Source organism: Cydia splendana, chromosome 2 (genome assembly GCF_910591565.1).
Source record: "Cydia splendana chromosome 2, ilCydSple1.2, whole genome shotgun sequence".
In the NCBI taxonomy this organism is placed as follows: domain Eukaryota; kingdom Metazoa; phylum Arthropoda; class Insecta; order Lepidoptera; family Tortricidae; genus Cydia; species Cydia splendana.
In genome coordinates, this window is record NC_085961.1 from 5,444,110 (window position 1) to 5,457,718 (window position 13,609).

At 38.2% G+C, this 13,609-nt stretch overlaps 2 protein-coding genes and 1 long non-coding RNA gene across 4 annotated transcripts in view; 2 read left to right on the forward strand and 1 right to left on the reverse strand.

Annotated features, from left to right (window-relative positions):
• The window catches only part of LOC134802301 (pikachurin-like), a 161,321-nt gene that overhangs the window by 60,725 nt on the left and 86,987 nt on the right, over positions 1–13,609 (forward strand). The window lies entirely within an intron of this gene.
• Positions 1–13,609, forward strand: part of LOC134802929 (uncharacterized) — a 205,425-nt gene that overhangs the window by 41,224 nt on the left and 150,592 nt on the right. The gene's annotated exons all lie outside the window — the stretch shown is intronic.
• Positions 1,472–11,158, reverse strand: LOC134802142 (alpha-N-acetylgalactosaminidase-like). The gene is made up of 9 exons (XM_063774739.1): positions 10,816–11,158; positions 9,867–10,041; positions 8,747–8,921; positions 7,474–7,571; positions 6,555–6,716; positions 5,462–5,656; positions 4,141–4,305; positions 3,802–3,874; positions 1,472–2,912 (listed from the first exon to the last, which is right to left on the reverse strand). The coding sequence occupies exons 1-9, from the start codon at positions 10,983–10,985 to the stop codon at positions 2,881–2,883; spliced, it is 1,245 nt and encodes a 414-aa protein (XP_063630809.1). The 5' UTR covers positions 10,986–11,158; the 3' UTR covers positions 1,472–2,880.

Genomic DNA, 13,609 nt, shown 5'->3' on the forward strand with positions numbered 1-13,609 from the left:
CTGGATATGGAGTTAAAGTTAAAAACCAACATGTGTATACACAACACATAGTCCGTTATTTATAGATAACTTTGCTCGCTTTTCCGTATTTAGCTATTTATTAGATAGGCAGGTACTTTAAAGGACATATACTTATTGAAGTTAATGAGGAGTTTCATTCTCGAACTGCTAAATTAATATAAAAATACTGTCCTGTCACCATAATCCAAATGTGTGGTATTTAGAGCTCATGATCCATACTTTTTATAAATATGCTGCTCTGTTTGGTTAGACGGAAGAGATCTGTTAATATTTATTGTATTATTTTAATAGTTTCGGTTTATGTAGGTAGGTACTTGTATTGTGCAATGAAGCGTTTTACTATTAGGTACCTACTAGGTACTAAATTTGTATACTAAATTCGGACATTCTACCACTGAATAGTGTTTGTTTTGGCTGAAATTGTATAAAAACCCCTAGGATTTATACAACGTAGTGCTTATAACACGGCAATTCCGCGTTTTCGCATAATGGGCTGAAATCAAGCTAGTTCTAATTTACAAAAAACCTAACTACACCATTACTAGAACGCTATACGCCTTTTACCTTAAAAAATGAGCTGTGCATTATTCCTAATGAAAAGTGCTGGCCATATTCAACTCCACGATCCAATCCAATATAAGCAAGACCCCGAGAACTTCAACAGCTAAACATAACTGAAGCTCAAACTTACACTGGTCCTTAAAGCGATATTCTGAACATGCGTTGGAATGAACAGTCTTGTCGCGGCAAAGAATGGCACAATTAGTGAGTCGTAATTAACTGGTGTCTGGAGAAAATGGAACCGTGTCTTACGCTGTTACGGTTCTCCTGGGCGACATTTTACTATTACGGAACTTGCAAGAGGATTTTTAAATACAGAAGACTGTATGGGCACTTTAAAAACCCTTCTTCTTCCGTTATCCCGGCATTTGGCCACGGCTCATGGGAGCCTGGGGCCCGCTTGACAACTAATCCCAAGAATTGACGTAGGCACTAGTTTTTACGAAAGCGACTGTCATCTGACCTTCCAAACCAGAGGGGAAACTTTAAGAACTAATGGTGTTATTCATAAACGTCTGCCGAATTTAATAGGTTGTTGAAAATCGTTTGTCAGTTTGTCTTTTTAAGAAATAGATCTGGGGGCACGGCAGTGCCCCCGCCAAGTCGAGCAAAACAAAGACGCACAGCCGTACCATCCTTTTCCCGGAGGCGATTCAGGCGATTTTCGACGTCCTGTAATACAGTTTAACAGAAAGATTTGCTTAAAAGACAACTTATTGTATAGATTTGCAATTGAATTGAGTGCCATCATAATCAAATTGAAAATTGATTGAATGTTTTTAAACTAGACATATTGTTTTCTAGGCGGATTTTGACTAAACTAAAAATAAGTAAACAATAAGAAGTATATTATATTCTTTCTTTTAATATCACAAATAAAATTGAGCACATTTTTTAGTACATACCTGCGTTTAACGCACGTTGTAATAAATAAATAACATATTTTATAACATTTTAACAAACCAAATAAATTGCACGAGCAGGTATGTTAAATAAAAATAAAACTAATTATACCTTTGCAAAAGTAAAGGTTTTTGTGACTTCTCAAATGAAAAACAAACTTAACCTAAAATAGAGTTACAATATATAATTTAATTTTGGACGGACATTATATGGGTATGCAACCCGATAAAGTTAAGCGATAAACATGTTTACGTACCTAATAATAAATAATAATGTGAAAATTTTACAATTACGAAGTGTATTTCAGTCTACTAGAAAAATGTGACCGAGCTAGAGGCCCATATTTCAGAAATTAACTGAAGACAGCTTGGACACCATACCTTTCGCATCGTATGATGGTCCCTATGAGAGTACTATTTTATATGGACTAACCGTCACATAAAATGTTGTAGACATTATTTGGAAGTATATTAATTTATTTAGAAATATAACGTTTAAGTAACAAAAATACGGTAAAAACATATTTCTTCAAATATTTTTAGTGTTCCGTGCAAAACTTTGTTCACGGAACACTTATGGGCTTCGAGCAACACCGGCTTCCGACACATCGGAAGGGAGGGGCCCAAGCGATATCTTACCGTACAAATCTTTCTGTCATTTTTTGCGGGGGGAAAGGTACACACAGTCGCACTTCTCACACACTTACATACAAAATCCAATCTGTAATGACGACACAAATACATAGAAAATGACACACGTCAAAGACAAACCTTGCAAACCTCGATCTCTTTTTGTGTACGAACGAGTCACAAGTGTCACAACACGCACACTAACAAATTTTCGTCTAAGAATTTTATTGTATTCTGACAGATGAGAAGTCGGATTTGTCGCTCGACCGATCCGCAATTTGTACTGGGCGAGCAAAATCAATAAATCCAACAATTACTTGAGACTCAAATATAATAATTGTGTTTAAATGTAATTAAACGTATGATATGTAAAAAAAATATTACATGTGAAATGTAACACCTTCTTCTTGTAAATTTGATGTCCCCGACCTCTTTTTACGACAACAAACCGAGCAATTAGGCATTTTTTCTGCTGCTGTGTTCACGCGCGCGGACTCGGTCTAGTGAAAAATCCGAGTGCAACTAGTTTTATTACCCGCGCTAGATCAGTTGATCTTGTACCTAGGCAGAGGGGAAATAGTGCGAATGCCGCCTCCCTTCCGTGTTGCTCGAAGCTTATGGGATTACTTCGGTCTTGCAAATCAGTTATAGAAACTTGAAGGAACTGTCATAGGGACCATCATTCGGCGCGACGCGCGCGTATAGTGTTAGCTGTCACTAGTGTCACTACCACCAAGCCTTTAGCTTGGTTTACTACGGCTCACCTTCACAAGGGATAGAACGTGTAAAGAATAATATCTGAAACAAAAATAAATATTGTTGTACAATACAATCGATAAAATGTACCTAAATATAGTAAATTCGTATTTTAAAACAATGTAAGGTCAACCGGGATAAATGCGTCTCTTGTGGTAAATGCGTCTTTTGAAGATATCTTCGAAATGCAACATAATTATAGCCGTCTGCATTCAAAGTTCAGGGACCACACTTCGAACAGAGTGGCTTGCAATAGTTCTATAATGTTCTGTTTAGAAGAAATCTTTAAAAGACTCATTTACCTCAAGTGATGCATTTATCCCGGTTGACCTTATAACAAAAACCGGACAAGTGCGAGTCGGACTCGCCCACCGAGGGTTCCGTGCTTTTTACTATTTGTTGTTATAGCGGCAACAGAAATACCTACATCATCTGTGAAAATTTCAACTATCTAGCTATCACGGTTCATGAGATACAGCCTGGTCTGGTCAGCCTGACAGACAGACGGACAGCGGAGTCTTAGTATAGGGTTCCGTTTTTACATTACAGGGAAAAAGCGTATGTAGCGAAAAGCGACTACGGCCTGAGCGCCCGCCTGGCGGGTTAACAGTGAATGCGGTAAAGTTTGAATGAATGGCACGCCAGTAACCACACCTCTTCCTCTTACCTCCGGGTCCATAAATACGTATACTAACCAACAAAAGCCTCGAATGGGTTATTACCACTAGTTACCACCAACCATTGAACTCTAACAATATTTTGGTGGTAACTACTGCGAAAAAGAAGTCCCACCTTTTACTAGTGGTTAAAGGTGGGAAAAAATTCCCAGTAGTTACCACTGGTAACAACTTAGTGGTAACTAGTAGGAATAACCCATTGCTCATACGTAGACCTTGTGTTTTTGCGATAAGGTTGAAAAACAAGAACATACCTTCAGACGGAACCGAAATGTTTAGGACCTCCTGTCTCGTCACATTTCTTAAGAAAACGCCCGTGAATACATCCTGAAACAAGTTCGGTGTCATATGTCTGTAGCAAAAAAAGTTGATTACATGAGACTTATGAAAAAAAAACTTTTTTGTATGGGCTTTTAAGAAAATTAAATTTTTACGGTATTGTAACCTTTAAGATTCACGCGACGTTGTTTTAGATCATACAAAATCTATTTAAATTATTTTACTATACTTAGATACATTTCTTTAAAGTAAAACATGTATTAGTTAAGAAGTTGTTACATTTTGACTTATAAAATAAAATATAATAATCTCACCATAATTGTATACACATCAGTCGCTTCCAACCCATAGTCCGCAGGCTTGAAAGAGACATATTGATTGTCTCCCCTCAAATTGACAAGTGCGAAAGAATAGGAAGAATAGATGTCCCCTTTCATCGGTAGGTGGCGCTTCACCCACAATGTAACTTTCTCTCGAATCTGAAATTATCCAGAGAAATGGGGCTGGCAACTGTCAAACGTCTTTATAGATGGCGTCACCAGTACGGATATGACGGTCTTTTTTGGCTAAGTGACAGCCTGATAAAACGGTGTCCGTCACTTTCTATCCCACGGTGTTAAAAAGTGACAGTTATTTTATCACGTGGATAAAGCCATCCATAATACGCCGGCAGCATAGGTTTTACCTGTGTCTAGTTTTGTTCTATGAGATTTGGTTTAAAGGGCTAGGCCATTAAATAAAATAAAACAATAATTTGACACTATTCGTAGGGTAGACAGGTAGAAACCGTAAAGACCGGCCAATCCCATTAAGAAATTATTCCTATTCCGACAAAGCTTAAGCAAAAATACATTTCTATTCATGGAACTCTATTTTTATAACTTGCTCCTGCCCACGATCTTATCCGCAAAGAAAAGGGATATTTTCTTATTATTAGGGTCGTGCAATCACATTTACTGAAATCTATAGAAATAACTCTAAAACCGTGATTTAGAAACCCCCGGCAAAATTATAATAGCACTGTGTAGAGTGTGTAGTGGGTTAAAACCTTAATGCACATACTGTCGACCTAAATGAATGAACTTACCTACTCATCTATATATATATAAACTAGCGACCCGCCCCGGCTTCGCACGGGTTAACAAATTATACACAAACCGTCCTCAAGAATCACTCTATCGATAGGTGAAAGCGGCATGAAAATCTGTTCAGTAGTTTTTGAGTTTATCGCGAGCATACAAACACACAAACAGACAGACGCGGCGGGGACTTTGTTTTATAAGGTGTAGTGATGTGTGTGTCCTGACTCCTGGCTGATTGATCAACGCAGAGCCGAAACTATAAAAGCTAGAGAGTTGAAATTTGCACACTAGGTTGCATTTAAGTATAAAGTTTACCTACAAGAGATAAGAAGCGATTTTGAAAAACTCAACCTTCTAAGGTGGCTAAAATGGGGATGAAAGTTTGTATGGGGAACAAGTTTTATTTTAAGTTAGGAACTCGAAACTTCGCAATAAGACATTTTTATAAAGTACGAGAAAAGTTATTTCAGTGTTTTTGAAAATTTATCCCTTGAAGGGCGGATGATGTTGCTCATACATAGGTATGATATAGGTACGATAGCGTAATAATTACCTTAAAGGCTGCAGCCATCTTCCCCCGAGGGTCCTGGGCTATGGCCAGCAGGTCCATGTTCTGAAGCAGTTGTTTCTCGAAGGGCTTGATGTTCCTCATGTCGCAGCTGAGCAGGAGCGGCGCGGACCACATCGACCACAAGCCCATTTGGATGCGGCTTTGGCTCTCGGTTAGGCCATTGTTTCCTAGAATTATCTGAAAAAAAAAATTACTGGAGTAGGTACAGGGGGAAGCGTAGCGTAGGGGTTGACGTATGGCCACGCGGACAGAATAACGTCAGAGACAAACGCCACACTGCAGGCTAGTATGCACTGGGCCCAAGACAGAGCGGCTTGGAGAGCACTAGTGAAGAGTGTCCACAGTCGTCACGTCCCTCAGCCATGAGGATACGACAAGGAAGAAGAAGCCAGGGTTTCGCTAGAAGGTAAATGTTCCGGGTCTAGTGTTTGCTTGATATCGGTTGGCTTGATATCTGGAGATATCGTACGGATTAATTCTGCCGGCAACGACGTCAGGCCAAGTTGAACAACACATCTACCGGCACTGGTTGGATGTTGCCAGACAAGCGAAGTCCTCTATCGCGTCATATAACATCACTGACGACAGTGGCGACACGTTCACGATATGTCACTAGATGTGTCGAGCTAAACGCACAATCCGGCAAAGTTGCGCCACATTACTTGACTTCGTTGGCAACAGATGTAACGCGACATTTCTGCCAATCCAGCCTTACCATGTAACGTAACTTAGCGTTTGGCGTGAGTTTTCGATATTTCAGCACTGTTGCAAGCGCCACGTTCTATGCATCATCATCATCATCATCTCAGCCATAAGACGTCCACTGCTGAACATAGGCCTCCCCCTTTGGGGGGGTGAATGCCACAATCGCCACGCTTGGCAGGCGGGTTGGCGATAGCAGTCGAGTACACCGAATTTGAGGGACGCTGCTGCCCGTCCACCGGTGGTCTTGGACGTAGTTTAAGGACATACCCGGGTCCACGTTCTATTACAGTACAGGTATCTTAAGTTTAGTTCAGAGCAGTTTTATTAAGGTCACGATGATAATAATGTTAAATAAAGTATGCATGCTGACCATGTCAGGATCGTTCCACTGGCCCGGCTTGTGGAACTGCCTGTACAGCTTGTTGTTCTTCTCGTAGTTCTCTATGATCCACACGACATTACCGAAGTTGATGAAGATGTCGTGGAAGTTACGCCACATGTTACAGTGTTTCGCGATTGGCGCGTAGCTGAACTGGAAACACGGGATTTGTTCATTTATTCTTGAAGTACTAAGCCATAAAATAAGGAAGGTGACGATTATGTTGTCCAGCCCCAAAGCTGGGTTTAGATGGCTGTAACGTGTAATGTAATCCATCGTGTAATGTAACACGAATTCTGCGAATTACATGTGACGGTCGTGCCGGATCCATCGCCTGTCGGTTCTTATAGTTCGTTTTTTTTTTAGCATTAGAAATAAGGTAAACAATCTTAATGTGTCTTTTAATTGAAAAACACTTTTTAAAATAAGTTAGGGCAAATATGTAACAATTATGAATCTAATACGATCATTTTTATTATTCTTATTCTATTTATATTCTTCTGCTTTCATAAGTAATAGTTACTGATTAAAAAAAAGCGTTTTTCAATTAAAAGACATGTCAAGATCGCTTACCTTCTTTCAAGTTCTTTCTAATGCTAAAAAAAACGAACTGTAGTGCGCGTCCACACGTTGACGCTATATTACACGAAATCTTACATTACACGTTACACCCGTCTGGACCCGGCTTAACGTATGACATGTTCTCCCTAAGCTGCGAAAAATGTAAAGTGAGCCGAAATTGAGTGACACAAAAAAATACGCTTCCATTCTATGGAGTCGCCCGCGAGAACGCAACTCATGCAGGCCAGAATCGGGTACATATGCCATGAAATCAAACACCTGTTTTAATATTAGCGGAGACTTTAGTACATAATAATAATACGAGTACCTATGTTACGTTCCTACTCACCTCAGTCTTATGAATATACTCCTTATAATAAGGCCAACTGCAGGAGAATACCATGGGTCTGCCAGTCTTATTCAAATGGTGACCAAGCTTTATGTATGCTGTAAACAATACACAATATACTACAACTTAAAAAGAATATGTGTGTTAAAATTAGGTCTTAAACAAACAAAAACATCATAATAAGACGCGGTCATTTGCCACTAGGGGCGAGTATCAATGTGACAAATTGTTAACTACAAAAATAAATAAATGACCATGTAGCTTTTCTTTCATATCTGTCATTCCGATATATTTATTTTTCTTTTCAATTGGCGTTCGTTAACTCCATCGTCAGGTTTACTATCCCCCCAAATATAATACTATAACTCATTGAGTATGGAGCGATGTACGAGTAACAGTGCACACGGACCCACCACTCTGTGACAGTGCAGCTTGCAATAAGTATAAGTACTTTATATAGAACGAAATATGAAACGTAATTCATTCATCATTAGCCTTTGCGTCTATTCCATAAATTGTCTGCAATCTTCGAGCAACACCGGCTTCCGACACTTCGGAAGGGAGGGGCCCAAGCGATACCTCACCGTACAAATCTTTCTGCCATTTTTCGCGGGGGGAAAGGTGCACAGAATCGCACTTCTCACACACTTACATACAAAATCCAATCTGTAATGACGACACAAATACATAGAAAATGACACACGTCAAAGACAAATCTTGCAAACCTCGATCCCTTTTTGTGTACGGACGAGTGACAAGTGTCACAACACGCACACTAACACATTTTCGTTGAAGTATGTTATTGTATTCTGAGAGATGAAAAGTCGGATTTGTCGCTCGACCGATCCGCAATTTATACTGAGCGAGCAAAATCGATAAATCCAACAATTACATGAGACTAAAATATAATAATTGTGTTTGAATGTAATTAAACGTATGATATGTAAAAAAAAATATTACATGTGAAATGTAACACTTTCTTTTTGTAAATTTGATGTCCCCGACCTCTTTTTATAACAAAAAACCGACCAAACAGGCATTTTTGTGCATCAGTGTTCACGCGCGCGTCTGGACTCGGTCTAGTGAAAAATCCAAGTGCAACTAGTTTTATTACCCGCGCTAGATTAGATTGACGCACTAATCTTGTACCTCGGCAGAGGGGAAATAGTGCGAATACCGCCTCCCTTCCGTGTTGCTCGAAGTCTGCAATAGACGCAAAGGCCAATGATGATGATGAAATATGAAACATTATTTGTGTAATTAGGTACATTACCAGTATCAAGATACTCGTTTTCCACAAAGCAGCCATCAACTTTGAGGTAGTCCACGTCCCACTCTGCAAATTGCTGAGCGTCACTCTCGAAGTGATCCCGTGAGCCCGGGTAGTGCATGCATGTGTCCTTGCCCACGTTTGTGTACATGCCGAATTTCAGACCCAGCTTGTGGACCTGGTGGTGAAGAAATACCAGATAATAGTCTCAAATAAAAACTGTTTCAAAAACAAATACAACAGAAATATACCTATTCGTAAATAAAAACTTAATGATTATGACATTTATTAAACTGTATTTAATTATAAAATATAAGGAACCCATATTAACCCCTTGTCATACTCAATGGAATAAAAAATCATTCCACTAATTACATCTGAGAGGATATAACCAAACAGAGTAGGCATTAACAGGTGTTCCCGTCTGTCGAAAATAGGCTGCCAATGATCATTCACATTGTATGGACTGACGTTTATCTGACATGGTTATTTTTACGTTACGCATACATTTGACGTGCCCCTCCCCCGCAAAAAACAGCAGACCGTTTTGTACACAAAATTACAGACAAAGCGACTCCTTTTGGTTATATTCTCCAAGAATTACATGCTTAATATTACATTCTATGAAAGGTCAATTCTTAGTTAAAGTCTTAGAGGATATAAGCAACGGAGACGCCATGTCTATAATTTTCGGTACAAAATAGTCTGCCGATTTTTGCGGGGGAGGGGCACATCAAATGTATACGTAACGTAAACGTAGCCATGTCAGATAACCATCAGTTCATACATGTGGTTGACATGTGGTTGACCATTGGCCGCCTATTCTCGACAGAGGGGAACGCCTGTTAATGACCACTCCGTTTGGTTATATTCTCTAAGGTTAAAGTATTTACTCATCATGCTTTTTCGGAATAGTTTGTATTTATCATGCATTTTCAATCAACTTCATAACCCAAAACAGAGTGTAGAAATAAGTTGCACTATTAAGAGACAGAAAGTTATTAGATGCAACACACGCCAGCTAAAGAAAATACTGTTGTGGGGTAACTTCCAACTCAATAGAGACAAATTGTGTATTCCGTTTCACTTCAAAAGTACAGTACTACATATATAAAATACTCACATAGTCCGCTAAGAACTTCATACCCCTCGGGAATCTTTTTCGATCCGGCACCAAACGGTCATTCCTGTCCCGCAGCCTCTCCGACCAGCAGTCATCAATCACAACATACTCATACCCGGCCTCCAGGTAGCCGTCATTGAATAATGCATCCGCTACAGACATGATGAGTTGTTCACTGCAAATTAATGTAATTTTTTTACCTACTTTATACTTTTGTGTGATATTTAACATTCTGTCTGTAGTTGATAAGGATTCTGAACAATTTTTTCTGTCATTTATTGCATTTTTTTGAGGACCTTATTTTCTGATTTAAAACTGAGGTTTTTGATCCATGTATTTAAACTGCCACATACATACAAAAGGATATAAGATAGGTGGAAATTACGAGGCTTTTAGGTCATGTATGTGTTAAAAATACAAGTTCATAATGATATTCCATATTATCTAAGTTCAGAAACAAAATGTAATAAAAATATGCATGCAAATAATTACATGAAAAAGATAAAATGCAAAAAAACCGCTATTCCAAAGACTGTAATAAAATGTGACGTTTTCAACTAAAAGGTACTACATTGTTGATTGTCAATAAGGTTAATTTAAAATTTAGTTATATGGAAATAGCGCCTTATTGACAAACAACAATAAGTATCCTTTTGGTTGAAAATAGCACAAATAATTATAAAATACTGTACAAAAACTACTGCCATGCAGCCATGCATTTTTTATATTGCTCTTATCAGATAATAGGCATTATACATTTTTTAGGCTTTGATTATCAAGTTTATGAATGGTTAAGTTAATTTATTCTGCTCTATCAGACCGGTATGAGAGACAAAATATTATTTAAAAACAAAATACCAACATTACATTAAAATACATTCTTTAAATACTCAGCAGCACCATACCACGTATACATTGTTTGTAAACAATAAATACCGGTGGAACTCACTTGAGACATTTATCGGGGGTTTTGTCACAGTCGTCGGCGCACTGGTAGTACCCCCACGACATCCAGCCCATGGGAGGTGTCCGGGCCAAGCCGTTATTCAGTAACAACACGAAATCTAAGCACAGAGCGGAAATGAACACGAAAATCTGAATCCCGACATACATTCTCATTTTGTAAAATTTACTCAAGATTGTACATTGAATATTAGTTTATATGAATGGAAAGCAAATAAAAATTCAAGATTTTAGTAACCGAATACAAATTAACTCATTTTCGCAGCAAAATATTGATTAACTGAAGAACGGTAACAAAATATGAAATATCCAATTATCCATTTCAATATTGATCCGATTGATCGAGTGACACTGACATTTATGACTTGTGGGAGTCGTATTTTCGCGTTTAATTTATCTCAACCAATGAGCATTTAAAAGTTGATAACGTTCCATTCCATAACATAACGTCATTGCAAGTTCGAATCTGAAAGTACCCAAGTCAGCGCTTGCCAAACTTTCCGGAAACAATCGGTAAAACTGCACCCTAATATTTTTTCTTGGGAAAATCTAGCAGTGAAATCTTTTCGTAAAGGCTATTAGGCCCCGTTGTCACATCAAACGCAAGCCGTCACGTACGGTCGAACCGTCGGTACATACGAAAAAAAAAATAAGTGTAGTCGAGCTAGACGATTTAAGTAAAGGGTCGGACGGCCCTCGCCTGCGTGTTATAGCGTTCGTTGTGACCCGGTATTGGTAAAACTCGAAAAGGTTAAGTAAATAAACCTTGCCACTAACATAAAAGCAAAAGGGCGGGATCTATTCGTTTCGGTACCTACATAAAATAAATATTTTACTACTTCTTAAGAGATTCTTTTGAAGGAAACCACAGGTATAAATTTTCACGAGTAAAGATTGATTTACGAAGTGGGCATATTAAGTAACTAATATTTCTGTGGCTTTGCTTAAGAAAATGAGTAGGCGCTTGAGATGTTTTAAGGTAGGTACCTATACCGAAACACACCCAAACTTGTCAGTAGGAAAAGGCGCGAAATTCAAATTTTCTACGGGAAGTCAACTCTTCGCGCCTACACTTATTTAATTTGCCGCCTTTTTCTACTTGGAGCACAGCCTTTTGAGCTTTTAAATCCGTAAAAATATGTCAGTACTTATTATAATGTAGTCGTAAACGCGGTGCTCGGGCCGAAAATTTAGAATTTTCAGAAAATAGAGTCACAAGGAAATAACACTGTCTTTTATAGTTATCTAGTTCATTAGTGTCAAAGCGACAAGCGATCCTACTCCGCTAACAGGATATCCGGACCACTCATTAGCGCCTGAAACTAGAATATACCCTTTATAGCTAACTCACTGACTTTTATCATTAAAATTTTCCATCTCGTTACGAAAATGTGACAAAGAAAGGAGTTTCATAATGGAGTCTGAGGGGCTACCGCGAAAACCGAAATTCGCAAATTGCGGGGATCTTACTCTTTTACTCCAATGAAGGCGTAATTAGAGTGACAGAGAAAAATGCCCGCAATTGACGATTTTCGGTATTGGCGGTAGCCCTACTGGACTCACTCTGGGGATTACAAGTCAACGTCAATTTCAATATAAAAGTAGGATTATTTTACTTATTGACAGTTATTGTATATTTTCGAATGTCTGCATTCAAGTGCTTTGTTCTTCCTTTTTTATGAGATCGTTGAACTTTTGATCAATTGAATCACATAGGAATATTCCAAACCATTTCTGAAAAATGTCGTTCTTGGGTATTGCGTAATCTAATCATTCGATTTCTTTCTCTTCTGTTAAAGTTTCGGAGTAATTAACAATGGAGCCACCATTAACAGGCGTTCCCCTCTGTCGAAAATAGGCGGCCAATGGTCAACCACATGTCAAACATATGTATGGACTGACGTTTATCTGACATGACGTACCTATACATTTGATGTGCCCCTCCCCCGCAAAAAACGGCAGACTATTTTGTACCGGAAATTTTAGACATGGCGTCTCCGTTGGTTATATCCTCTAAGGTTAAAGTAGTACTTGGTAGTACACAGTAAAGCAAAAACTCGCGGTCAACCTTCTTCATTAAGAAGCGCTACAAACAAAACCAACCTTATGGGCCATTGTTTTAAATGGTTTTTGAATTTTTTTTTCGTTAGATTTTGATAACTTAAGAGTTATTTTGATAACTTAAGAGTTAATTGACGGGGGTTGGGGGTAGTTAAAAAATCGTTAAATAAATTGTGGATTTGGTTAGTTTGGTCCAAGCTGTGATGCTTTAATTGTCCCATCAATTAATCTGACAATTATTTCTACGCATTTTCTTAATCTGACGGTTACAATAATGTGCAATTATAGAATTATTAACTTGGACCAATATGACTGAAACCAACCCACCAACATCTCCACGGCTAGAATCTGGCTAGCCAAAAATTGTTGACAAATATTTCGTTGTTGTATCACCAATTGTCTATGATTTAAAAAAAAAAGCTAAAAGTCAGTTGTCAATTTATGTCATTAATTCAAATTGTTTGCGGTTTATAAGGGGTTTATTTTAAATTATATTAATAATGTCTATACTGAGTGTGGTTCGCAAACTTTTATTTAAGCTCGTAAATAATTACGACAATGTGCGAAGTCGACGTGTAGCGTTGTATAACGAAAAACTGCAATGTTTACAACTCCTAAACAAATGTAAACAAATTAGGAGGTTGGTGCTCTATAAATATTTTGATACTTAGCATTTAGCATATTTGGCATAGTACTTATGTATTTTTTTGGTGATGGAT

Excerpts from the sequence above, each read along its gene's own strand:
- LOC134802142 (XM_063774739.1), bottom strand. The coding sequence starts at position 10,985 with ATGAGAATGTATGTCGGGATTCAGATTTTCGTGTTCATTTCCGCTCTG. Across the intron at positions 7,572-8,746 it reads AAACGAGTATCTTGATACTG|CATACATAAAGCTTGGTCAC; the intron begins GTAATGTACCTA and ends TATTGTTTACAG. Across the intron at positions 5,657-6,554 it reads AGTGGAACGATCCTGACATG|ATAATTCTAGGAAACAATGG; the intron begins GTCAGCATGCAT and ends TTTTTTTTTCAG.